A 25,754-nucleotide genomic window follows, 5' to 3' on the forward strand; every position below is an offset into this window, starting at 1 on the left:
TATAACATTGTTTGTTTTTTCTACAGATGTTATATACCTTGATCTTTCCACCTGACTTCAAGAAGTCCTAGGATGTCAATTTTATATCTATCCATTTCTTTGATGACCTGTGCTAATTTTCCTGAACTATTTAAAATTCATACATTCCAGGTAGCTATGGATGTACTCTTTTTGACCGTCAGAATTTGAATCATCGAGTGAGTGACTTCCTGATGGATTTGATAATCCACTGTCATATGTGCATCCGAATGCTTTCCATCCTCCTCAGGCCATGATTTTTGGTTTATATGGTTTATGTGAGTAATTTCTGTAGCTAGAACTTTATTTTACGGTGAAGCCACCTCATCAACCAGCCCTCCTCCTTTCTGATCCGGGCTTGGGACTGGCCCTGGCGGAGTTGCTCGTAGGCACTAGACCAATGGTTTCCAAACTGGGGTTCATGAACCCCTGGAGGCTTGTGAAATGTTACAGGGAGTTCTCGGGGGGCGGGGGGGGGAGAATTCCAGGGGTGCACAAAGCTGTCCCTAGGGACCCCGGGCAGCACGGGGCCAGCAACCTGGAGCCCCTGGACTTCTAAGAGCTAAGCAGATCAAAGCAAACATATCTATCACACTAAGGAGATGTAAACTTCAAAACTCTTTATAAGAAATGGAAAGGGAGGTGGATATTTTTTGGTGTGTTTAAAATTAAATAGGCAGCTAGTATTGCTTTTAAAATTATTATCAAGAACAAGTTTTTAAGCTGTGTTGTAACATGCGTTGTTTGCCTGGACTGCTCAAGACCTGAATGTTTGTATAGGAGGAACTCTTTGAGTTGGCTTCTTAAATACCTTCATTCTGTTTCATATTTGATACTCCTTGATGAAACATAGGAGCCTTGTCTTATAACAGGCTTATTCAAAGTGATACAAGCTACGAAAGTGAGATCTTGGAAGAGTGTTGCCATTTTCATAATGTAATAAAAATACTGTAATGATAAATAATAATATTGAATAGTGTGTAATAAGCATGTCATAAAAACAAAAGATCACTGTTTTTTAATTTTATACTCATGTAAAGGAGAAAATCCTGGGAAATCCTCATTTTTAGGAGGGGGTTTGCGAGACTTGACATTTTAGTGAAAGGGGTTCACAGGTTTTTAAAGTTTGGGAACAACTGCACTAGACTAATATAAATGTAAATGAACATGCTTTGGAGCTTTACTCGAAGCTGTATAGATAGCCTCTGTTCTGTGCAGCAGTTCTGAGTGTCTTACACATCCTCAACCTGAGAACTGAGTTAATCAGCACTCATGGACGGAAATATTACACATGTAGGAGCTATAGGGAGCCGTACCAAATTCACGGTCCCTTTTGGTCAATTTCAAGCTCATAGGATTTTTTAAATGGCCACTTTCACAGTTTCAGATATTTACATCTGAAATTTCATGGTGTTATAACCATGGGGGTCCTGACCCAAAAGAGCGTTGTGGGGGTGGCTGTCGCAAGGCTATTGGGGGGGGGGGGGGAGGAGGGTGTGTGTGTCACAGTATTGCCACCCTTACTTCTGCGCTGCAGCTGCGGACAGAGGCACTACCTTCAGAGCTGGGCAGCGCAGAAATGAAAGGGTCACATGTTGTAAGGGTGTGTTATCACTTGAGGAGGGCAGGGCCAGTCTTATGGGTGGGCGACTGTGCAGGGCCCTGTGGTTGGGAGGCACTGTGGCCCCCCCCAGCCAGCTCACGGCTCCTTTAATCCCTAAGCACTGGGCCTAGAGCAGGGAGGGGCAGGGCTGGGGACAATGGTGCCAGAACCTTTGTAGAAGTGAGGGGGCCACCGGTGCTGGAACCGGGGGTGGCAGGGACCATGCCCTCCACTTTTTAACATGGGCATAGTTTGGGGGGGGGCAGAGGGAGGCATTGCCCCCCCAAACTGCAAGCCTTTGGGCACACACAAAGCAGTGCCGATAGGGGCTGCGCTTCGTGGCAGTGTTGCCCTCCGAACGGCAAACCTCAGGAAGGTGCAGAGTGGCACCCAACTTCTGTTCCATCAAGAGAGCAAGAGGGGACCTGGCATGAGTAAGAGAAGGAAGTGGGCCTCAGACTGGGCATAGCCAATCCCTAGATGCAGCCACAAGGGGGTGCCCCAGCAGTTACTAAACCCTGTTACAAAGTCACATTTGGCTAACAGTTACCCGCTTTAAATAGGGACTCTGTCTGAGTAAAGAGCTCAGAGACTGAACTTAATGAGAAGAGGGCATGTAACTGCCTGTTAACTTGCTGCTCTTCTGAGGAAAAGAGTGCCTTATACAAATCTAGGGAATGAGTATTTTATATGCGGATGTGTCAAAATCTGCAACACTGAGCTACAGGCAAAGTTCTCTATCTGACTATGCAAGTTGAGCAGACCAAGTCGACTATTCAGAGACCTGAATGCTGCTCTCTACAAAGATAAACTGACCAGATTGAAGTGTTCGGCTATGGACTGCAGTTTTCATTCCAGTTTGGAAGAATCCAGATGATGTTACATTTTGCAGTCTGTGCTTGGTGTTGACTAAAATCTCATGGTATTTCACCCACACAAAGCGTGTCTTGTAACGTTTCACTTTAGCATACCACACAGAACTGAACTGAACAGGGAACAAACAAAATGGATACCCTGCTCCCTATGACATGTATCTGACGAAGTGGGTATTCACCCACGAAAGCTTATGCTCCAATATGTCTGTTAGTCTATAAGGTGCCACAGAACTCTTTGCCTGTCTCTTATCAGTGTAGCCAGCAGCTGGTAGTCCAGAGGCAAGTGGAAGATGGACTGCACAGGGAGAGAGTTATAAAAACTGAAGTGTTCTCTCTTCCCCCGTTCTGCCCCACACCGCCACTGTCTAAATTTAAAACTGGCAGTTAGACAATCCCAGAGGGATACAAAATTGTTCCATAGATACATCTCAGAGGAGCTGTGGCAGAGCTTTTGTACCACTTAAGAAATGTTGAGTAAAACTGCCGAATATTAGCAAATATCAGCTGACGAGATTAACCAGCTGATCACAGTACTCCATTTCTGATTTGGGCTTGAAAATTGATCCAGAGACTGACTACACCTTCAGAAGTTTAAAAACACACCCCACCCTCCCCTTTACAGGGGAGCACGGAACATTTCCAATATCTTGGTAAGTGAACAGAGCCAGGAAAGATTTGGCCCAGCTGTGGGGAACTTCAGCGTGGTTGTAGGCACTAAGGCATCACACCACTGAATGGAATAACTCCTGAATACCATTTAAAAAAATCGGAGCTTAAGTCTCATTTTCAAAAGTGATTTAGGGCATGTCTACAATACAGACTTTTGCTGACACAAGTTACATTGGCATAAAGCAGCCGCCGTTAGTATATCGCTTGTGCTGGTCATGCGTGGCTGCTTGCGTCATGCTGCTTGTTTTGATGCACAGGGCCGTGCACTGTGGCTAGATATCCCAGCGTGCAACCTGGAACTGTCAAGCACATTGTTTTGGCAATGCATGGCGGGGCAGAAACGAGTCACACAGGGGTGACCGGGAGCAAGGGGTCAACTTCCCAGCATGCAACGGTCTCCATCCCATAGTGTCATCTCTATTCCATAATTTTTACACCTTTTTAAAAAATCTCACAAACGTGTGCGGTCCTTCTCGCTGTCTGCCATTTCTAATGGACGCGTGGAGCTGACACATCTCTGGATTATTGTCCATAAGCATCGCAAGCACAGGCTAAACGGTCCTCCAGTATTTGCAGAGCTTGTGAGAAAACCTGAATTGGCGTGGAACATGATGATTTCTTGGAGGACAGATTGCTGTGGGACATAGAACCAATTTAACGTCGTTGGTGGCGTTCACAGAGCAGCTATTGGTGGTGGATCTTGTCGGTTTAAATGCGGAATAAATGTATTTAGATCAGAGGGGCACCCTCCACATGTATGCTAGTAACTGAGGTAATTTGGCTCATAGGCTGCAAATGCTGCCAGAATTTGACCTTCTATAGTGACTAGAGTGCCACTTCCAGTGTCTTAGCCAGCCACTTTTGTATCTGCAAAACAGCTATTGAAAGCTGTGTGAATTGTAGTAGAGTGCTTATAGATACTGGCAATGCAGCCAGTAGGTAGGCAAATGAAGCAACTAATTTGTTACTTTTAAGTGCTTTGGGGGGCATGGAGCACAAGCAGTCCATAAAAACACATTTTATTCTGTGTAGCACTGAGTGACTTAGTTTTAAGTGGTTTCCAGAACAAGGTTGTTTTTACCATATGGTGAAAACCTACTAGGGAGAAAAAGGTAAAATAGTGCTCAACTGAACATGAGATACATAGAGGTTTTTGGTTAAAACCTTGAAGGAAGTAGTGCTTGAGGTAGACAATGCAGGGAATTCTGTAGTCAGACTTTTTTTCTCCCAAGGCTATGTGTACATTAAATATAGCAAGCTTGCTAAATTGTCAGCGACAAGCATAATTTATTCTTAAACAAGGGTAATAAATTACCAGAGAGCAACCCTGCCTGGAAAAAGGTATATCCTCTTACATACATGACTGCTGAGCCTGATTTTATCCGCTTGTGTGCTGGTACAACTTTCGCTTGCTCTCAGCGTGGCTGCATTGTCATACGTCATAGAGCTTATGAGTGCTTTAGCCTTCCTATTCAGCAGTGCTTGCACATAGTCTGTGTATGCCAGAACATCGGGGGCAGCATGTGTAAATGCAGAGCATTCATCAATGTGCAGCATTAGAAAAATCTGGGATATTTAAGCAGGATTTCAGTCTGTTATCCAGCAACCGTGAAAAGTGTCTTACCTGGCTAGCTTTACTTTTGCACAGATATACTGTTTAAATATCAGCTGTGAAACCTAATAGTGAACAGAAATGGAAGACGCTGCATAACCCACTGAAATTTAACACGGTCTCAGAGACCTCAGTATTTTATACTGGTCGTTGTCATTTCTTCCATTATGGTTTTTTCTTTTTTTATAATTATCAATTCAGGATGATTCTTGATAGGTACAGTGTTTCATCCTGGACCTTATTTCATATTTTTCTCTGCTCACCTATATCCTGTAATTTTCTTTAAGCGTTAAGTAAAAGGAGTTCAGAAATATTGTTTAAATCATCTGCTTTAAATTGACCTTCAGTGGGCAGATATTCCAGCTCCCTTGATAATCCTTTCCTGATGTCATCATGTAATGAAGTTTGGCATCAGCCTTGATTGATTTTTTTTTTTTAATCTACTTTTGTGATAGTGTGACTCAAGTGAATATCAAATTCATGTTTTTGTTGGGGCGTGTGTGGAAGAAAGTGTAGATGGAAGGAGAGAAGAGACACTTTGTGGGCAAGTCTCCTTTTCCCCCAATTCTGCAAACACCCTCAGGATTTGTTTTCACTTATTGAAGACATTTCTGCTTCTGTAGTGAAATCATAATCCTTGGGTTTTACATGGGTCTGAAATAGGAGAAAGTGGGCCAGGAGGGCATGTTCTTTTAATCTGTGAATTATAAATGATCTAAACAGGCTGTCTGCACTGCTTTATAACAGGAAACTTTGCATACTAAGAAAACGCAGGGGTTTTGTGTCAAATTAAAAAAATCAGTCTTTGGCCTTAATTTTACTTACTGGTGTTACAAATGACACTTAAGATAGCTGAAATATTCAGTGAAAAATATTTTCAGTATACTTGTTTGTTCTGTTTTTGTGTGGGTCTCTTATGCAGAAAGAGAAGAGAATTTCTTTAAAATGTGGTTATTAAACCACAAAGTGGCATGGTAATTTAGGGGCATGATTAGTTCCTGAAATTATTTCTTAGCTTTATTGAGTGGATTTTTAAATCTGTTTCTGTTATATGTTGTGACAAAGTCAGGAGGGTCTGGGAAAACAGGTATGTTAACCCTAGAATGCTGAAGGCCCTTTTTCCTACAAGCTGGAAAGGGGTCACTTCAGGTCAGTTAGGAATACCTGAGTCCAATTAAGGGCTGCCTGAAACCTGTTAAATCCTCTCTCCTGGCTGGAGAAGACAAGCTGCTGCAAGGCTGGCAGTAGCAGGAAGATAGGCTTCTCCAGCATGTGATTCTGTGCTGCTTCCCATAGGGGAGACACCCAAACCCAGTGCCTGGGGAAGGACTGACACCCCAGGGCCAGCAACAGAACAACACCTTCCCCATGAGGGGGCCAGAGAAAGGTATTCCTTTTTGTTTCAGTGTGTTATAGACTTGTTTCCCTTTGGTTGGCAGAGGAGCACTCCTCAGGCCTGCTCCAAGGCCTACTGGGAAGACACTGAGAAACAAACCCCGAAGGGGGAAGACGAACACGCTCCAGAGTGGGACTGATTTCCCCAGGCGCTGTCCCTGTAGGAGGAGGGAGCGCTAAGTCCGGTGAGGCAGAAGGGGTGCCTTGCCACAATGTCCTGTTTCTATATGCCTCCTCCAAAGCTCGGCAGACCAGATTGAAAATAGTTCCTCCTTCTATTTTGGAGAAGAGGGAAATATGGGTACTAACTGTGTTTGGGCTGCAGCGAGACAGGATTCTAGGTGCTGATTAGTTTTTAAACTGTTGTGCCTATCACTGTAACATCTGTCTTGAGGTAGATATTCTATAGTGCCGACAGTATGCTTTGGTGTTATACAAAGAGAAGATGAGGTCCCTGCTTTGAGGAGCTAAAATCTAATGCTAACTGAAATATGTTCAGACATGTCAAAAGAAAGCCCAAACACTCAAGGAAGTGCAGGGGCAAATATGGTGGTTCTCCCCCCATCCATTGGACAACTGTCTGGTAAGGAGGCAGGAAGGAGTGAAGTATGGGCAGATCCAGACCCATGGGTCAACCATCCTGCATGCTGGCCAGCAAAAAGGAGTATGCTATAGCAAAGGGCTACAGGAAGTTACTTGGGAAATACAACAGGCACTGTGTGGCTAACTACGTATGCCAACTGGTGCCTTCTTTCTACTCCTGTACTGTGCCCAGTTTAGTCCTGTATGGGCAACGTTCAAATGGGGGAATGAGATGAAAGCTGTCTAATTCAAAAGTCAAACTTCGCACTTATATTTCTGTGCGGGGGTGGGTAGAATCTTACATTTCCCTTTGTACAGGGCATCTTAATGTGGCGAATTGTAAACTTGTGGGCTACAAACCCTGTCATTTCTGTGACAGGTGAATTTAACTGAAGGTGGACACAGCAGATGCCTCTTCCATATACTGCAGAGGTCCCCAAACTGTGAGGTGCACCCTGGTTGGGGGTGGCATGGAGGAACATTCGGGGAGGGGGGAAGAGAGTGCGGCGGGGCCCTGGATTGCCCGCGTGGGGAGGGAGTGCCAGCCTGCTCCCAGTGGTGGCTCCGCTCTTGGCTGCTGGCCCTGGCTCCCAATCCAGCTATGGCTTTGGCCCCTGGCCCGGCTGTGACTCCAGCCCCAGGCTCAGCCCCCTTACCCGTGTCTATGCATCCCCCACCTCTGGGAGCCACAGCCCTGCTCCTGGCCCCAGCTCCTGACTGCAGCTTCTGGGAGTAGAAGGGAAGACGGGGATGCAATGTGAAAAGTTGGGGGACCACTGATATACTGGATAAATTCTCAGAATGCTGGTAGTTCTCTTTGAGGATGCACAAGGGGTGCATGTGTCCTGCAAATCTTTGAAGGTCTTTTCATACCCTGAGGAAACAGGTATCCGAACCCAGCTACCAGGCAAACTGACTTATTTATGTGCCCACTCTAACAGATATGACACCTAAAATCAGCATAGAGAAGACTGCAGAGAGAGAAAAAACATTGTACTAGGTGTCAGTACCAATGTTATCAGTGTCTTGCTTCAGACCTAGAGCGGGGCTTCCCCAAACACAGAGGCAGATATTCTAAATGGAGCTCATGGCCTTCCCACAAGGACAGACTGCATAAGGCCTCAGGAGAGAACCACTAAGCCTCATGTGTGACATTGAGGGCTAGTGACAAAAAACAGCCTGTGGCATAGAGAGAAAAATTATCTAGTGCCAACCCTGGTATTGGTGGCACAACCTTTGGCATTGATGCCTGCAGCTGAACAAAGACCACTTGATGTGCCCCCAGAAGAACCAGGCATGTCCTCAGTACAGTCCTGGTACAGAAAGTTCTGTAGGCCCTGGCACTGCTCCTACAGATTTACTCCTTCATTAGGGCACATGTTCTCACCGGCTTTGAGCAGAGAATCTTCTCCTCTGAGATCTGTGGGTGACACCACTGAAAGACCACTTGGCTGACCCTACAGGGTTCAGCGACCATCACATCAGGATTGACATTGAACTGGGCAATATCAGATGAGCCAGCCACATCCATAGGACATGCCACTGTGGCCCTATTGAACATATTGGGGTCCAACCTCCATGTGCTTCTAAGAGCCAATGTCTACCACACTCCAGGAGGAGAGAGATCACTCTCCCCAGTGGCATCCATGGTTAGGTCACTGACTCCAGGGCAGGGGGAGAGGAAGGAATCAGGAAGAAGGAGACCTGGGACCAGAGCAACACCTCCACCCTACTTTACCACCGAAGGACTTTTCATCCTTGTCAGCTGATGAAATGGTATCCTCGGTGCTGGTTTACTTCAGGAATTTCTTATGAGAGTTGTGGAGACTCTCTAGAAATAGACACATTTGTCATACAAGAAAAAAAAAATCAAAAGTTGTTCATCATATTGACAACTTCTGTCCTGGTTAGAATTGCTATCCAAATGAATGAGGGACTGATAGACCCTGCTGTGGGTGGCAAAATATCAAGCCCTTCTGGCCAACTATGATTCTTTGACCTAGGTAGAACAATTCCCTCTTTTATTTCTTTGAGCTTTTCCCTGTTCTATGGTGGGAGCTTTGATAATCGTAGACGACCAATTGGTGGCCAGATGGCCCTACAGGTGGGCAATGGCTGTATTTGTGGTCACAGCGATGACTATGTGCGGAATGTCATGGCTTCAAGGATTGGGCATTAGCAGGGACACACATAAGCCACAATTGAGGACCTGACTTTTGAAGGCGTGGAACTATTCAGTGAGCAGATAGACAATGCCATGCACTCCATTAAAAAGATTGTAAGGCCACTTGGAGATACACATCTCAGCCCCGTCTTGCAAGCCATACAGTCATCAATCCCAGATGAGAGAGTGACATTTTAACACACCAGACAACCTGATTACCATGGCCCTGTTGAACCCACGTTTCTTCTTGGTGCCAGCCTTCCTTCTCCCCTGCATCTATAGGGCATCAGCAAATTTTGACAGGATTTTTGGGAGCCATAACAGAGCCAGCCCAGAAGGCATGATCTGTGGTAACATCAGACAGGTGCTGGAGATCGCCCACAGCTCTTCCATCCAGTTCCACTTTTTGCCCTCTAGTCCCCCACTTCCTTTGCCCTCTTAAGGGACATTTCTTACGAGAGACTGTTACAAGCAGAAGTGTCTCATTCCTTTGTCTAGGACCCATAGAGGAGGTTCCATGAGAGTTCAGGGGAAGAGGCTTCTAGTCCCAGTATTTCCTTATTACGAAGAAGAAAGGAGGTCTTCGTCCTATACTACAGCTGAAGAAATTCAACAAATACATATGCTGCCCCAGGATCAGGATGGTAACTCTCTTGCTTCCATACTTTCACTTCTTCACACTCATGACTGGTTCATGACTTTCGACTGCAGGGTGCATACTTCCCCATAGTGAAGTCCACAGGAAGTGTCTCAGTCAGTGTGACCCAACCATTGCCAGTAAAGGGTACCGTCCTTCAAACTCTCAGCAACACCATTTTCACAAGATGCCTGGCAGTGGTCGCAGCACGTTTAAGGAGAAAGGGAATCCACTTTTAGTCATGCCTACATGAATGGCTGATCAGAGGCAGGTCCCAGGAGCAAACTGCAGCAGCTCGGCAGTGTGTTTCTCTCTCTTCTCCCAACTAGAAACTAGTGTTTCTTCATGATGGGTTACTTGCTATAGACTGAGATCAAAAGGCATTGTTGCAATCAAGCTGGAAAGGTAAAATGGGCCTAGATAAGGAGCATCCCAACAATCAAGCATAATTGCCAGGTTTAAAAGTGTGAAGAAGCGACTCCTTGGCCCCAACATGCTGATATAAGTGGTTTGCCAAGGCTGAGAGAGAGAGATATTAAAGGGAACACTAAGGGCATGGCTACCCTAGGGACATTACAGCGGCACCAATTAAAAACTCTATGTAGCCACTCTAAGCCGATGGGAGAAAGCTCTTCTGTCAGCTTAACCACTCCAGCCCCTGCAAGCAGCAGAAGCTGTATCATTGGGAGAAGTTCTTCTGCCGACATAGCGCAGTCCCTACTGGTGCTTATGTCGGAATAACTTTTGTTACTCACCTCTGAGCGACATAAATTATGCTGACATAAGCTGTGGCGTTGATACAACATAAATTGATTAAGATCCTGGGCCTAGGGGGGAAAAAAAAGGAGTGAGTTTGGGTGAGCTAAGGAAGGTTGCCCAGGGAGTGTTCGTTAAGTTGACATGCAACTGAGGGAACACACAGACAGTGCATGCTGCAAGCAGAATGGTCTGTTTCTCTCAGCCATGCCCGGGGAGAATGCTAGCCACAGGGGAACTTAGAAAAGCTGTCAAGGAAAGATTAAGGTAACGGTAAGATCCAAACGCACAGGCCACCCACTGTTTATACGCTTTGCCCTGTGTGCTCTGCACCTTTGGGGGAATGAATATAATGCTTTGTTTTTGTTTTGTAGAGGTGCTGTTTTTTGAGTCACTGGAATGTTTCATCAGTTTGCTATTCACAGGTCCCCATAGGGAAAGGGCTCACAGGTACCAAATGCAGTTGGGCCTGTAGCATTCCCACTTTTGGAAGATGGGTACTGCAGGCCAGAGATCCAGTGTGTCACTGCTGCAAACAAAGGTGTGACTTTTTTTTTTTTTTTTTTTTTTTTTAAATCTAGCTAGCGCAGCTAAAAACAGCAGTGAAGATGCAGCGGCGTGGGCTTTACACACTCCCCCAAAACCCTGGGTGTGTACTTGTGTGCCTAGCTTATGCTGGGGTCTGTGCTGCCACATCTGGACTACTATTTTTAGCCATGTTAGCTAGCTTAAAGCTAGTGTGGCTAGGTCTACATGAGTTGCAATCACACCTTCAATTGCACTGTATACATCCCTCCAGTCTGAGTGATTGGACCATGGTACTGCCCAGGGTAAGGTGCAGAAATTCGGGCCTGTCTCTTAAGTGAGAGGGGTGCACTTAAGTGGGGGACTAAAACGATCGGAAGGTGCCGTTTGCCCGGTAATTGTGACACAGCACTTCCTGATGCACTATGTAAACAAGGAAGGAGGCTCTCGGTCATCCCCTCTCTATCAGGAAACAATCAGGATGTGGATATGGTGCCATTATTACTGAGTAATCCCATTTGCTCTGTACCTTCTAGGAGCCAGCAGTGACCTGGAAGACTTCTTAAACGGACATGTGGTAAACAACCTTGAGTGGTTGCTGCAGAATCCATCATGGACCTAATATTTCACCAGTACTGCACTTGAAATATGCTGGACTGGCAATTGATTTGTTGAAGTCCACCTTGCGGCAGTATTGGTGTTGCTCTCTGATACAGTCATTCTCTTTTCTCATCCGGTATCAGAATTCTCAAGGGCATCCTACCTACTTATCCACCTACTAGAGATACTAGTCTGATGTGGCATCTCAGCATTGTCTTCAAGCTCATAGAGCCTATTTCAAGCTGCCCTTCAATTGTTTGATTCATCATCGTACCCTCAAGACCATTTTTCTAGTTGCTACTGCCTCCAGCACGGAGGGTCAGCAAGCTCCAAGCCCTTATGACTGGATCTCTTCAGGGGCAAGGAGGTACGAAGGTAACCCCTTCAGTTCCACCCTAAAGTGGTTTTGAAATTTCACCTATATCAGTCTATTAACTTACTACTTGTCTTTCCAAAACCACATGCAATGCCAGGGGAGAAGCTGCTTACTTTGGAAGTTTCAAGAGCCTTGCTTTATTATCTTGACAGGACTGAGCATTTTAGATTATCACCCCACTTCTGTGGCTATATCTGGCCTGTCAAAGGGCCAAGCTATACTTTTGTAAAAGATATGCTCTAGGACTTATTTTGGTGAAGTTCTATGGCCTGCGTTGTACAGGAGGTCAGAGTAGTTGATCGCAATGGTGCCATCTGGCCTTGGAATCTGTGAACCACAGGGAGTCTCTTAAGTGGATCACACAGTGTCTTGCCATCTGTTGTCAATTAGCTTGTGAGCCTCTCTCCGAATGTCAAATCGTACTCCACCAGGGCTCGGGCATTAACAGAAATACCAGTATAGCTTATATCAAGGTAAATAGATGCAGCTACCTAAGCGGTGTCCACACTGCTGCACACGTTGATTTAAGCTACTTTGCCTTTGAAGCTGTATCCACACTGTGCTCTGCTGTGTTGATCAAAGCATGTTGCACTGTGAGTAGGCATCTCAGGGTACTAAGTGCTACTTCTAGGTGCTACACTTTCTAGGTAACTTTCACAGCAGATTGTGGGATATTTCCTGGATGCTCAAAGAATCCTGGGATTAGTGCTCAGATTCATGTGATCTCTTTTTCTGAATCACAGTAATCTTTTAGTGGTCATTTGCCTCTCCCTGACAGCAGTTTTAAAAATGAAAGAAATGCAGACGAACACTTTTTTATGTATATTATTTATATCAGCAGGATGACCTTGTCTCGTAGGTAACCCTAGTTGATGTGCTTTTTGTACAGTTGTGTGAGGAAGCAGAGGAGGTTTCCAGGGAAACACTCCTATATAATCCCCTCATTGAGCATCTAAACTTAGTTAAGCACTGCTTCTGAAGATGGTCTTGCTTGCTTGCTCTTCAGTTCTGCAGTTGGAGGTCATTCAAAAGAAACCTTTTCCCACAGGCTTCACAATATAGTTGTGGGAAAGCTTATTTTTGCGAGGGGGGGAAGGAGGGAGGAAGTCCTGCTATACCTAAATCAGGTTTCTAGAGTTGAAACTCCAAAGTTATTGGATCAGATTGGAACACACTTTCCAAATTCATTTTTTAAACTACATATACCTCCCACTACACACAGGCCATATAGTCCTGCTGGCCAATAAAGTCCAGGGAACTATTTGTGTGAGTAAGTATATCGGATCACTGCCTGACTACGTTTCCTGTGTGGTTAGAATTGGAGGAATATATTTAACAAACTTAAACAGGGGATGTGGTCTGGGAAAAATGTGAGGCGGGGATGGAAGGGAACTGAAAAGAAAATTTATGACTGGGCAATTGCTGTTACTTTTTTTTAGATTTACCTTGGTTTCTTCTGACTGGAGAGAATTTAGATCTAGTGTGATGTTTCTATGCGCTTTACGTTTGTTTTAAATGCGTAATATTCCTACGCAGGTTCTGGAAGAATTGAGGAAGTAGATAACTACCTTTTTGTTGTTGTTGTTGTCATTGGTTTGACCAATAGGAGACTAAAACACAAAATAAATCTCAACCTGGTAGATTTAAAACACTAGATCAAGCTAATTACATTATTGTCCCTGGCAAGCTCCTCTAGCCTTCACGTTTTCACTGAGCCTGGTATGAGTGTATTTTGCCTCTTGTTAAAGTGGCTGAACTAAGTGTTCCAAGGATGAAGCAGTGGCATCTACATTTTAAGATCAGTTTAGTAGCAGTAACAAAGAATTAGGGGTTTTCTAGAGATAAACATTCTCAAAGTGCTCTCTACTGTCTCGTCTCGTAAACAATTCCCAGATGAAAGCGGGGCTCTTATTCAAAAGAGGATGCTTGAAACGAAGGGACGTATGTACAAAGGTTTAATTGCTGTTAATATTTGAACATGCTGTTTTCCTCTGTGCATATCTCTATCCAAGTATTCATATAAATTTTATTCCTTTCAAAGTAAATGACTGGAATCACAAATCTGAAACTTTGAAAGCAAATACATCCTACCAGTGTGGGCATTATTCTTGTTGTAATTTAATGTAAGAACTTAAGGACCCTTAACGTAGGCTGCTCATGAAAATAGCATTGACGCATGAAACCTGGCAGACATCTTTTTAAAGCTCTACTTATGTACTGTACAGTATTTGAAACTTCCTGTTTACCTACAAATAGCTGATTAACTTCATTTATATTAAACCAGACCTCGGACGGCTTGTCTACTCTTACAACCATTTTCACATCTGCTTAGTGAAGGTGCTACCTATGCTGAAGGGAGAGCTTCTCCCGTCAGTGTAGATATTCCACCTCCCCAGGTGGCAGTAACTGTCTACACTGGGGTTAGGTCAGTATAACTATGTCGCTCAGGGATGTGGATTTTCCACACCCCGAGTGATGTAGTTATGCTGACATAAATTCCTAATGTAGACCAAGCCTGACTAACAGTGTTTTGCATTTATTTGTGACCTAGATTCAAGAGAGTAGTACTATAAGGTGGTGGTTTTCAGTTTTTTTCTGGCCACCTAGTTGAAGAAAATTGTTGATGTTCATGACCCAACAGAGCTGGGGATGAGGGGTTTGGCATGTGGGAGGGGATCAGGGCTGGGGCAGAGAGTTGGGGTGAGGGCTCGGAGGGGTTCAGAGTGTGGGAGGGAGCTCTGAGCTGGGGCAGGGAGTTGGGGTGCAGCTGGGGGTGCAAGCTCTGAGGTGGGGCCAGGGATGAGGGGTTTGGGGTGCAGGATGGGGCTCTGGGTTTGGGGAGGCTCAGGGCTGGGGCAGTGGGTTGGGATGGGGGAGGGGGTCTGGGTTGGGGGTGCAGGCTCTGGGCTGGGGCCGGGGATGAGGGGCTTGGGATACAGGAAAGGCAGAATTCTCGCCTGCAGGCACCCCTCCCAGCTCCCATTGGCTGGTTCCCGGCCAATGGGAGTGTGGAGCCAGTGCTCGGGGCAGAGGCAGTGTGCGGAGCACCATGGTCCCCCCTGCCTAGGAGCCGGGCCTGCTGCTGGCTGCTTCCGGGGTACAGCGCGTTGTCAAAACAGGTAGGGACTAGCCTGCCTTTGCCAGGTAGCACCACAGACGGGACTTTTAACGGCCCTGTCGGCGGTGCTGACCAGAGCTGCCGCGACCCAGTCCCTTCCATTCTGCGACCCAATTGTGGGTCATGACCCATGGTTTGAAAACCACTGCTATAAAGTGTGAGATTTTAGTGTAGTGAGAGGGGATGGTACTGTGCCCATGAGTGTACATTTGGGCAGAGATATTTACTCTTTTTTTTTTTTCTGTTCTACCCTCACACCCTGCCAACACACCCTCTAAAAAAAATGCCTGTCCTTATATTGACCCAAATTTCCAAATCCCTGGATTAGATGATTAATCTAGGACTGTGTCTCTAAAGTGGCTGACTTTGGCTTTTGCTAAACAGAGAGACTGAATTCCAGAGATTCTTCTGCTGATTTACAGACAACCCTCATTTGGACAAGTGAGCATTCCAGGCCCTTTGAGCAGGGCATGAGAGATAAATTAGTCTCTAAAATGTCTGGGTCCCAATTAATTTTGGGCTCTCTAAATGTTAACTAACACCTTGAATTGTATTTGGAAATATCGGTAACTTTTTAAAAAACAGTCTTACATTTAAAAAAAGTCACAGCACACAGCAAGATAACTTCCTTGATTTGAAATGACTAGATACAGTATGTAATGCTGTGACCATTTCCGAATGAAAGGTGGTCTTCTACATCACAATTGTTAACCATGCATTTGTTTGTTTCTGCAGAAATTCCTGAAATTCCAGAAAGCATCTCCTTTTGCAAAGCATTACAAGTAGCAGACTTCAGTGGGAACCCACTGACCAGGTAACACTCCCCCTTATGCTAAGTGCTTTCCAGGCCAGCACTACAATCTTATTTAACTTGCTCAGTTCTTAAAGTAAATATAGTGTGTGTCTGAGTCATGCAGGGTCTATTTCTTCCACAGGGTGGTGGCCAAAGATCAGAGTTACAGGGACAAGTGCACCCTTTCTTCCCAGGGGTTGAAGATTACAGGCTACTCAGAACAAATGTGAATTTAGTCAGTACTTAAGAACACAAATCCAAATGATAAAAAGCCTGGCAAGCAGGGCCAGCAGTATAAACCAGCAAAGCTATGGTGCTGTATTTTTCCACTGTCATCTGTTCCTTTCATCTCTAGCCTTTGTCTATACGTGGGATGTAGCAGTCAGTAACCAGCAAACCAGTGTAGCTGTACTGGCATAGTTTGACTGCTTAAAATTAGGGTTAATTCAGCAGGTGCAAATAATGGCTCTCCTTGACTACGCCTGAGGCTTGCACCCATGCCGTATCCCTAGCCACTGAATTAGGGCTAATCCAATATATTTATACGTGACATGTGGCCAAACTGTTCTCCATCTGATGGTGACTGCTGCTTCTCTAATATCCATATTCCCTCCCTTGGTGCAATTGCATGGTTGCAGTGAAAGCAGTTCAAAGTGGCATTAGTCACTGCTCCCTCCTGTTTTGGCCTAGGAAAGAGTAATAGTTGATGGTAGTTCTTCGTCTCGTGTTCTGTACAGCACCAAATAAACTGTAACTGATCATTTTAAGAAAGCGTCCTTTAGATGTTTCTTGATTGGCTCAGTTTGGCAGGATTCGCTTGATTGCTGTGGCTCTGATTCAGCCTAATGAATTAGTGTTCTTTACCCCACCACTCCACATAGCAAAGGAGAAGGACAGGCTCTTGGACAATCAAGATGATTGATAGAGAAATCAAATAGGCGGCAAATGAATGATAGACAGGGACTCTGTGCAGGAGCAGCTAGGAGAAGTGGAGCTCAGCTCAGCCTTCAAGTGCTGAGTTGCTACTAGGTGCTGCAGCACCTACTATAACTTCCTTTGCCCTGGCTGGTTGCATCTAGCAAGAAGGGGGTAAAAGGAAAGCCTCTAATGCATTGTGACTGTCTCTAGAGGTTTAGAAATAGGGAGGGAATCCGCATAAGTGATCCTTCCCTGATGGAACAGAGTAGCATGTTTGTCATGTAGAGAGGGCACCAATCCAACATTGCATAGACATAGGGCCTTCTGCCTGTAGCCGTCCCTCTTCCTACCCTGGAATATTTAGGCTAATGTTGCCTAATATGATGGGACTATAACATGGCCTAAGCCATAGCATTCTCTAACTAAGTAATAGTTGTCGTGTCCATGCTAGCAGTAAAAGCATTGTTGTGGATATCACAACTGTGTTCTGGCTTGTTACACTTGTGCTGTTAGGCCCTGTGCTGCTCTTGTTATTCAAGCAAAGAATTAGTTTTCTGATCCTTCTATATTTCATGTAACAATGTTTAAAAGGATTACTCGTAAGCTGAATCCTTCCCTATTTCCTAAACTGTAAAGAAAGTCACAAGGTGTTAGAAAATAACACTAAGCTTCTATTTGCTGGGGTTTAAAATGAGGAGCAATATGCAGCACACTTCTTGATGAAGGGAGAACCGTTGTATTGTATTGGGGGGTGGGGAGCCACTTAAAATGATTTACTGAAAATAAATATGTATTGGTCTTTGTCTAATATATATTATATTGCAGTCAAAACAACTACATGAAAAGAACTGTAAGGTTTCAAAATCCAGGGTTCAAAAGCTGTAAAATGTCACAATTTAAGGTTGCTTGGTACAATTTTTAATTCTGTCTCCTTGTGCATATGCATTATGACAACCTTCAGTTATATCACACATTGCTTTTTCCACAGGACCCATACCTCTGTCAGTGCACTGGCTGGATGGGTGCTCACAGAATGAGCAGCTGTTCAATATTTTGTTTTCTTCTCATTGTTCAACATGTAGCCCCAAGTTTTATTTACTGCACAGTATTGAAGTCTTGCTCTGAAGACAAAATTATTAATTTCCTTGTGGGTTTTAGTATGGTGATCATCACAATAGAATCTGAGTGCTTCAGATATTTATTAATTTACCTTCACAAAACCCTGGTGAGGTGAGGTGGTGGTATTATCCCTAGGTTACAGAAAGCAAATGGGACACTGAGGGACTAAGGTAAAAACTGTCCCCTTATCTTGGATGCCCAAATTGAGAATGCCTTAGAACTGGTTTTGAGATTATTTAGCATTTTATAGCATTTCATACGTTCCAGCACAGCTCTTATGCGTACTCAGCACTTCTGCATATTAGATTCCAAGGTATCAAATTGGGTATCCAGAAGCTGAAGAACACACATGACCAAAATGTTCATGTTTTGGCCACTGAGTTCCTTGCCGAGCATCACACAGGAACTCTGGCAGAGGCAGGGATAGAATCCAGTTCTCCTGGGCAATGTTCAGTTGTCTTAACCACGAGACCACCCTCTGTCTTCTTGCAATTCCCTGCCTCATTAATTACTCACCTTCCAACTTCTGCAACAAATGAAACAGAGGTCCTATAGACAACAGCCTCTTTTACTATACAGTCCTGATTAAACCCTGGAGCATAGGTCATCCTGTGCACTGAATGAGGAAGGGATCATGTGGAAAATATAGTATGGGATCATGTAATTTGTGTACACATTAGGATACAGTCTTTAAAGGGGTTGAGTTAAGGTTGCACAGGCAATTTTCTAACTTTTGAATGCTTGACTGTTTGTAGCTTTCTAGGTGTAAAAAACAAACCAGCAGAAATTCAATTCCATGGAACCATGTTGACACTCAAATGGTTGCAACATTTAGATCCATTGCACAGACCTCTGCCACTTGAATTAACAGAGTAAACTGACAGAGGATAACAACTTATTACTGGTTGGTGGACTAGCACTAGAGGGAGTCGGACACATTTTGCCAGTGAGTCTCTCAGCTATTTGCTGACACCAGAGAAATGTTGAGACTTGGGAATCTTGGGTTTCAATCTGGATTTTGGTGGAGAGTGTGCTGTAGTGGTCACACATCCTTCTGCCCTGTCTCCTTCAGTCTAGCCAGTCCTGATCAACTCCTTGCATCCCCTCTCAGGTCAGATTCTTGTCCGCTCTGCATTGAAGTTAGGTGGCTTCTTCCATAGCACTGCTTGGGATCCAGCAAGCAGGAGCATTGAGAGAACAGGAAAAAATTTCCTTGCATTTCTGGTCTGATGCCATAACAGCCCAGCAGGTCAGAGCAGCAATTGCAGGGAAAGTCCTGCTCAGCCCCGACAGCCAGGGCCTGAGTATGCTCAGTACATATGGAATCTTTGGAGGATCATAGAAGATTAGGGTTGGAAGAGACCTCAAGAGGTCATCTAGTCCAGTTTTTTCTGGATCATTTTTTTCCTGTTTGTATTTCCAGTATTTATAACACTACCCAATGTAATAATCTTCAGTTTTAAAAGTGGCTGTCAACCAATTTTTTTCCATTAGATTTTTATTTATTTAGGCCCTTTCTTTATGTATAAATCTATCTCAGGCTAGGCATTTTGACTAGCTTTTAAAAAAGGTAACCTCTACCAGCTAAATAAGCCTGCAGTTTAACCCCAGCCTTCAAACAATTAGAAACCAAAAAAATCAATTGACATTTGAAAATGCACTGATGTCCCCTGAATCTGTGAAAAGAAATAGTTCTTGCTGCATGCCCTAAAGATAGCTCATGTTAACAAATCTTATCTGATCACTAGGCCAAAAGGTCTCTGCCTGTTCTACATTAGGTCGCCTTTTCCTTAGCGTGATCCATCTCCCACATAGCTGGGATCAAGCCCCTTGGTATTTAGCGGTATGAGATGGCTAGGATGGCTGCGCAATGTGTTCCATGCTTTAGACATCTTTAACAAATAGTTAAAAATACAAAAGAGGCTGCTCCATAACCTAATATTGAAACAGGTGGCATGAAAAAATAAATTTCCCATGCTTCCGAAACAATAACTCTTCCCTCACAGGTTTCAGAGTAGCAGCCGTGTTAGTCTGTATTCGCAAAAAGAAAAGGAGTACTTGTGGCACCTTAGAGACTAAGTGAAGTGAGATGAAGTGAGCTGTAGCTCACAAAAGTTTATGCTCAAAATAAATTGGTTAATTTTGAGCATAAACTTTTGTGAGCTACAGCTCACTTCATCTCACTTCACTTAGTCTCTAAGGTGCCACAAGTACTCTTTTCTTCTTCCCTCACAATATATGCTGCTTCAACAGCTTTTGAATGTATCTTTTGTGGTGGTTTTCTTATATGGGATATGCGTTGCCTTAATACATACAAACAAGAAGAAAATTAAACCCATTTGGTTTACTTTTAACTTTTTTCTTTCTAGTGCTTTTCCCTTTGTCTTAGTACTGTTGTTTAGCTTTTTATATAAGAGCCACCTCCTATCCTTTTCCACCAACTATATACAATCTGACTGTGCCAATATGAATAGTTATTGTAGTACAAGTGTTTGATTTATCCGAATTAATATCTCCACAGGTTGCCTGAAAGCTTTCCGGAATTACAGAATCTAACGTGTCTTTCTGTAAATGACATCTCACTGCAGGCACTACCTGAAAACATTGGGAAGTAAGTTGTTTGTTTTTTTGTTTGTTTTTTTTTAATCAAGATATGATATTTAATTTGTTTTCACTGACTTAGATGTGGTACACCAGGTGTATGCAAAAATGTAAAGATTAAATTTACAAGTATGTTACACAAATTAGTAATTGATTCAGGGTAATACGTTTTTTTTTTAGTCTGTTTAAAAACCTTCTCTTGTGTTCCTATCAGTCACTCCATTGAGGTGACTGCGCTGAACTTGGGGTATATGTGCATATGTTTAGTCTTTGGGAGGTACAAATCTAGGGAGTTGGGAGAAGCTGGACAGACTACAGGATAAAAGACTAAAAGGATGTTATCAGTTTGATAATTGCACCTCTGTTCAAACTTGTTACCTGCAATTCTTCATCATGCTGAGAGCCACAGATCTATTACAGTGAGTGCCTGAGCCTTGTTGCAGCTCACAGAGAGACCCAGACCTAGCAGCAGGAGAATGCCCCACCCGCTGAAGTTCCACACAGTTTTATGTGCTTCTGCAGTGGCTGGTGGCTCTGACCGGTCCCCCTGCCACAGAGCTTGTCTGAGGGAAATTGCAAACTTCTGTTACAAATTTCCGACCACCAGTCTGGGTTAGTCTTTGTCCAGTTCCCAACAGTGTCCCACTGCTGCATTTGCCTTTTTGGGGAGACTTCCCCCCAGCTTTTCCTCCCCCCCTGAGATATTTGCAGCAGCTGGTGCCCTGCAGGCTTCAGGGAGAGTGCTACACCGAGAAGAAAAAGGCAAAAGGAAAGGTCTGTTTCTCCTGTGTCTCCCTTTATTGTGTGTGTCTCACTGGGGAGCTTAGCTGGCTCCGAGGGTAGAGTGCAGTTCATCTCTTCAGTCTAGTCCAGGCAGGGTTGATTAGGATCTTCATGCTTTTGTTGTTCGTTCCTGATGGCTCACCAAATTTGATGGCCTGTTGTCTGATGGGTGTCTTCTCAATACACACCCAGTTGTAATGGTTACATAGTCCATATTTCTAATTTTAGATTCAGAATTGATACATGCATTCATACAAATTGGATAATCACATTCAGTAAATTATAACCTTTCCACTGATACCTTACAAAATCCATCTCGCATAAAGTACATCTCAGTTATGTCATATCTGTAACAGAAGCATATTTCCATAAAGAATATGGAGTGCAACATCACAGCGCCATTTATTACTTTCTGGTCTCCCGGCTTCCATTTTATAAGGGCATGATGTTCGTTTAGTGTGCACCAGTCCAAATTCAACCTGGTGTCACTTCTGAAGTTAAACTTAACTGTCTTTCATGGTGGTCAGGGACTCAGCATTTCAAACTGGGGAAGATATTTTTTAACCTAATAGAGTGGCCTCCTCACTATAAAAGCCTTTTGTAGGCAGCCAAGTCCAGGCAGGTGTCACCTCAGCTCCTTCTTATGGGCATGAAAGCTCTCAGTTGGCATCAGCCAAAAAAGAACTTCATACTTTATTTTTTTTTTTTTAATTTAGACACCTTTCTTATGCTTTCACAAACCATGCTAACTTGGATCATACCTCCCATACTGACCACCTCTCTTGACCCGAAATATTCCCTATTGTAAGGAGTTCTTCCTGAATAGATAGTGGGGAAACAAATCTGTTTAATGTAGGCCTTTGTCATTGAGATCAGACACTTGGACAAGTCAGTTCTCCACTCTCATCATGTTGTAGTGGGAAAACTTGATGAAAAGCTGAGACAACTCCGGAGTTATTGGGGAAAAATAGACTTACAATCCTGGCTGCTGCCAGACACTACTGCAAGGAATACAGATAACATGACAAGCAGCCCCTGAAGTACAACAAGAGGGATTGCTGTTTTGCAAGGGGTACCTGGAACAAATATAGGATGCTCTGGCAAGGTCAGTAGTTGCCCTCAGTTGCCTCAGAACAATCTGTTAGACTCCTGACTGGTGCTGGGCTCTTTCATTTTGAGAATAAATGGCTGCCTATAGCTTTCCTCAAAATGAGGTCACTGGACATTGTCGAGAAGGGCTACTCCTTGGAGCTGTGCTAGAATTACAAGCACAGGTTTGTCCCTTTTCTAGTCTCTAGTAGTCTATGGGAATGCCAGGGCAGGAATGAAATCCTACATAATCTACTTCAGATCAGAGCAATATCACCATTCTCCATCATGGCTGTTCCTTGTACTGTGTCTAGCTTTAGAGAATTGGGAAGAAATAGACTGACCCCAGTTGGAACACCTGAAGTTCCTAAAGAAGGCTCACATTCTAATGTTATCATTCGTCAGACAGCTCTCCAGCTTGGCATACGGATTGTGAACTATTTTCTTCAAAACTGATTGTTACCCTTTGATCTGACAGATGCTTCCAAGGTCTCTTCCAAGATCATGAGAGTATTAATATTGGCTTTAAGGAAAAAGGGCGTTCACTCTTGTCTGTTCCTGGAAAACTCTGCTCGTCTGGGCTCTGTTTAGAAAGTTGAGACAAACCTGTAGTGATGCGGCTTCTGGAGTATTGTGGATGCAAGATAAAACAGATGTATGGTGCCAGGGACTCAGTCATTGGTGTGGACTGAGGATGAATTCTATTAGTAAAAGGTCTTATGGCAAAGAATGTTAACATCAGATATAGATGGTCATAAGGGAAAACTAGTGTGTCAGAAACAATAACCTATTTCTTAGTGAAGCCTGTTGGGAATGCTGTGCACAGACACTTAATGAATCGGAGTTCACACGAGCCCTACCCAGTAATTTGTGTTCTCTTCCGCATCTCACTTGAAATAACGTTTGTTGACAGAGGTCAAGGTCCTATTGTCTTTTTTTCCACTCCGCTCTGTGAATTGGGGAGTGCAGATAATGAGATTTTTTTTTTCCAAAAGGGTCCACTCTTAGTGTGGTAGGCAAAGAAATCTTTTGTCAGATGTTAGCAGGAGTTAGTGGAGAGGACTCTTTCAGGTCCCAATTCTATCCAGGAAAATAGGTCTTAGAACGAAAGCATAGCATCCACTGGCTGGAACACAATGATTTGAGGTCTCGGTGTACTCTTCTTCCCATTGGTAACAGACTTGTTCTGGTTGTGACAGTCTCTATCTGATGGGATTTTCATAAGTAAAGTAGAACACAGTAAGCCCATCCCTAGAGAAAATCAGCTTCTGTCCTGGACAGACCAGAGTTTCCTGCCTTGATGTGCACTTCCCATCAAATGGAGGAGGAGGAGGAGGAGGAGGAGGATGATTACCAAGACTTACGTGGCAGAAGTCCAGATCAAGCAGAGTGGCATTTGGATCCAGAAATATTCTTGCTGATTATAAGTCAATTTGATGGGCTGATGATTGATCTCTTTGCATCTGGAAATGGCCATTAAGTGCCCTGTGGCCTCTCCATATGTCAGGTTCTGGGTTCAAGGTGATGGATGATCCCTTGCAAAGCTGGGTAAGGTCTCTGCTCTTTGCCTACTCACCTCTTTTCCACTTCTCCCCAGGACAAAAGATAGGAAAGAGAGTGTGGCAGTGATGTTGGTTATGTCTTACTGGTTCTTGGGCTTGATTAACCGAACATTGGACCGTTGGCTGTGTCTGCCTGAGGAGGTCTGTTATTGAAAAAGCAATCCTTGACCCAGGAACAGATAGGTTCAAAATGGATGGTTGGATGAAGTGATCATCGTTCTCATGGATTCTAGAAAGAAATTGACACTCACAGCAGCACTATGTAATAACTAGGCCATCCCTGATAGGTGTGTCTAACCTGTTCTTAAAAACTTCCAATGCTGGAGATTCCACAACCTCCCTAGGGAATTTATTCCAGTGCTTAACCACCCTGACAGTTTGGAAGTTTTTCCTAATATCCAACCTAAACGTCCCTTTCTGCAATTTAAACTCATTGTTTCTTGTGCTATCCTCAAAGGTTAACAAGAACCATTTTTCACCCTCCTCCTTGTAACAACCTTTTATGTACTTGAAAACTCTTATCATGTCCCCTCTGTCTTCTCTTCTCCAGACTAAACAAACCCATTTTTTTCAATCTTTCCTCATAGGTTATTGATTCTAGACTTTTAATAATTTTTATTGCTCTTCTCTGGACTTTCTCCAATTTGTCCAACTCTTTCCTGAAATGTGGTGCCCAGAACCGGACAGAATACTTCAGCTAAGGCCTAAGCAGTGCAGAGCCTTAAATTCCTCCGGGGGGCTCTAATGTAGGTGTATGAGACTGTCCAAGCAAAAGGTAACATCTCTGTACTATAATGTTCTCAGCATGGTTGAGAGAGAATTTTTTGTACAAACCCTGACACTAAATGCTTCTGTAGAGCAGCTTCCCTGGGTCCACTCCAAGACTATAGAGCCCAACCTAGGAAACTCATTCTGCTCCTTCCAGCACTTTACCCCTGTCATAAATATAAAAGGAAGGGTAACCACCTTTCTGTATACAGAACTATAAAATCCCTCCTGGCCAGAGGCAAAACCCTTTCACCTGTAAAGGGTTAAGAAGCTAAGATAACCTCACTGGCACCTGACCAAAATGACCAATGAGGAGACAAGTTACTTTCAAAGCTGGACCGGGTGGGAACAAAGGATCTGTCTGTCTGTGTGATACTTTTGCAGGGAACAGATCAGGAATGCTCTTCGGAACTCCTGTAAAAAGTTAGTAAGCAATCTAGCTGGAAATGCATTAGATTTCCTTTTGTTTAAATGGCTGGTAAAATAGGTTGTGCTGAATGGAATGTATATTCCTGTTTTTGTGCCTTTTTGTAACTTAAAAGGTTTTGCCTAGAGGGATTCTCTGTGCTTTGAATCTGATTACCCTGTAAGTATTTACCATCCTGATTTTACAGAGGTGATTCTTTTTTACTTTTTCTTTAATTAAAATTCTTCTTTTAAGATCCTGATTGCTTTTCCATTGTTCTTAAGATTCAAGGGTTTGGGTCTGTGTTCACCTATGCGAATTGGTGAGGATTTTTATCAAGCCTTCCCCAGGAAAGGGGGTGTAGGGCTTGGGGGTATATTCTGGGGGGGAAGACATCTCCAGGTGGGGTCTTTCCCTGTTCTTTGTTTAACACGCTTGGTGGTGGCAGCATAGTGTTCAAGGACAAGGCAAAGTTTTTGTACCTTGAGGAAGTTTTTAACCTAAGCTGGTAAGAATAAGCTTAGGGGGTCTTTCATGCAGGTCCCCACATCTGTACCCTAGAATTCAGACTGGGGAAGGAACCTTGACAACCCCATTGAAGCCCTGTACCAGGTTTTATTATATTCACTATTCCCATTAAAGTAGACTTTCTGATAACTCTAATCTCCAGTCAGGTAAGTTTAGGAAAATAGAATGGAATATCATGTCTGTGAAAGTTGTTTCACGCAGAGAGGGTGTCAGGGGTGGGGCATTCACCTGCTGCTAGTGACTGAGAGGTCTGATTC

The 25,754-nt window shown here is 43.9% G+C and overlaps 1 protein-coding gene across 1 annotated transcript in view; it reads left to right on the top strand.

The window, feature by feature from the left end:
* LRRC1 (leucine rich repeat containing 1) overlaps window positions 1-25,754 on the top strand; it is a 113,776-nt gene that overhangs the window by 40,415 nt on the left and 47,607 nt on the right. The window contains exons 3-4 of the mRNA XM_073336268.1: window positions 15,666-15,744; window positions 20,282-20,371. Coding sequence (XP_073192369.1) covers window positions 15,666-15,744; window positions 20,282-20,371 — 169 coding nt within the window. The remainder of the gene's footprint in view (window positions 1-15,665; window positions 15,745-20,281; window positions 20,372-25,754) is intronic.

Source organism: Lepidochelys kempii, chromosome 3 (assembly GCF_965140265.1).
Source record: "Lepidochelys kempii isolate rLepKem1 chromosome 3, rLepKem1.hap2, whole genome shotgun sequence".
In the NCBI taxonomy this organism is placed as follows: domain Eukaryota; kingdom Metazoa; phylum Chordata; order Testudines; family Cheloniidae; genus Lepidochelys; species Lepidochelys kempii.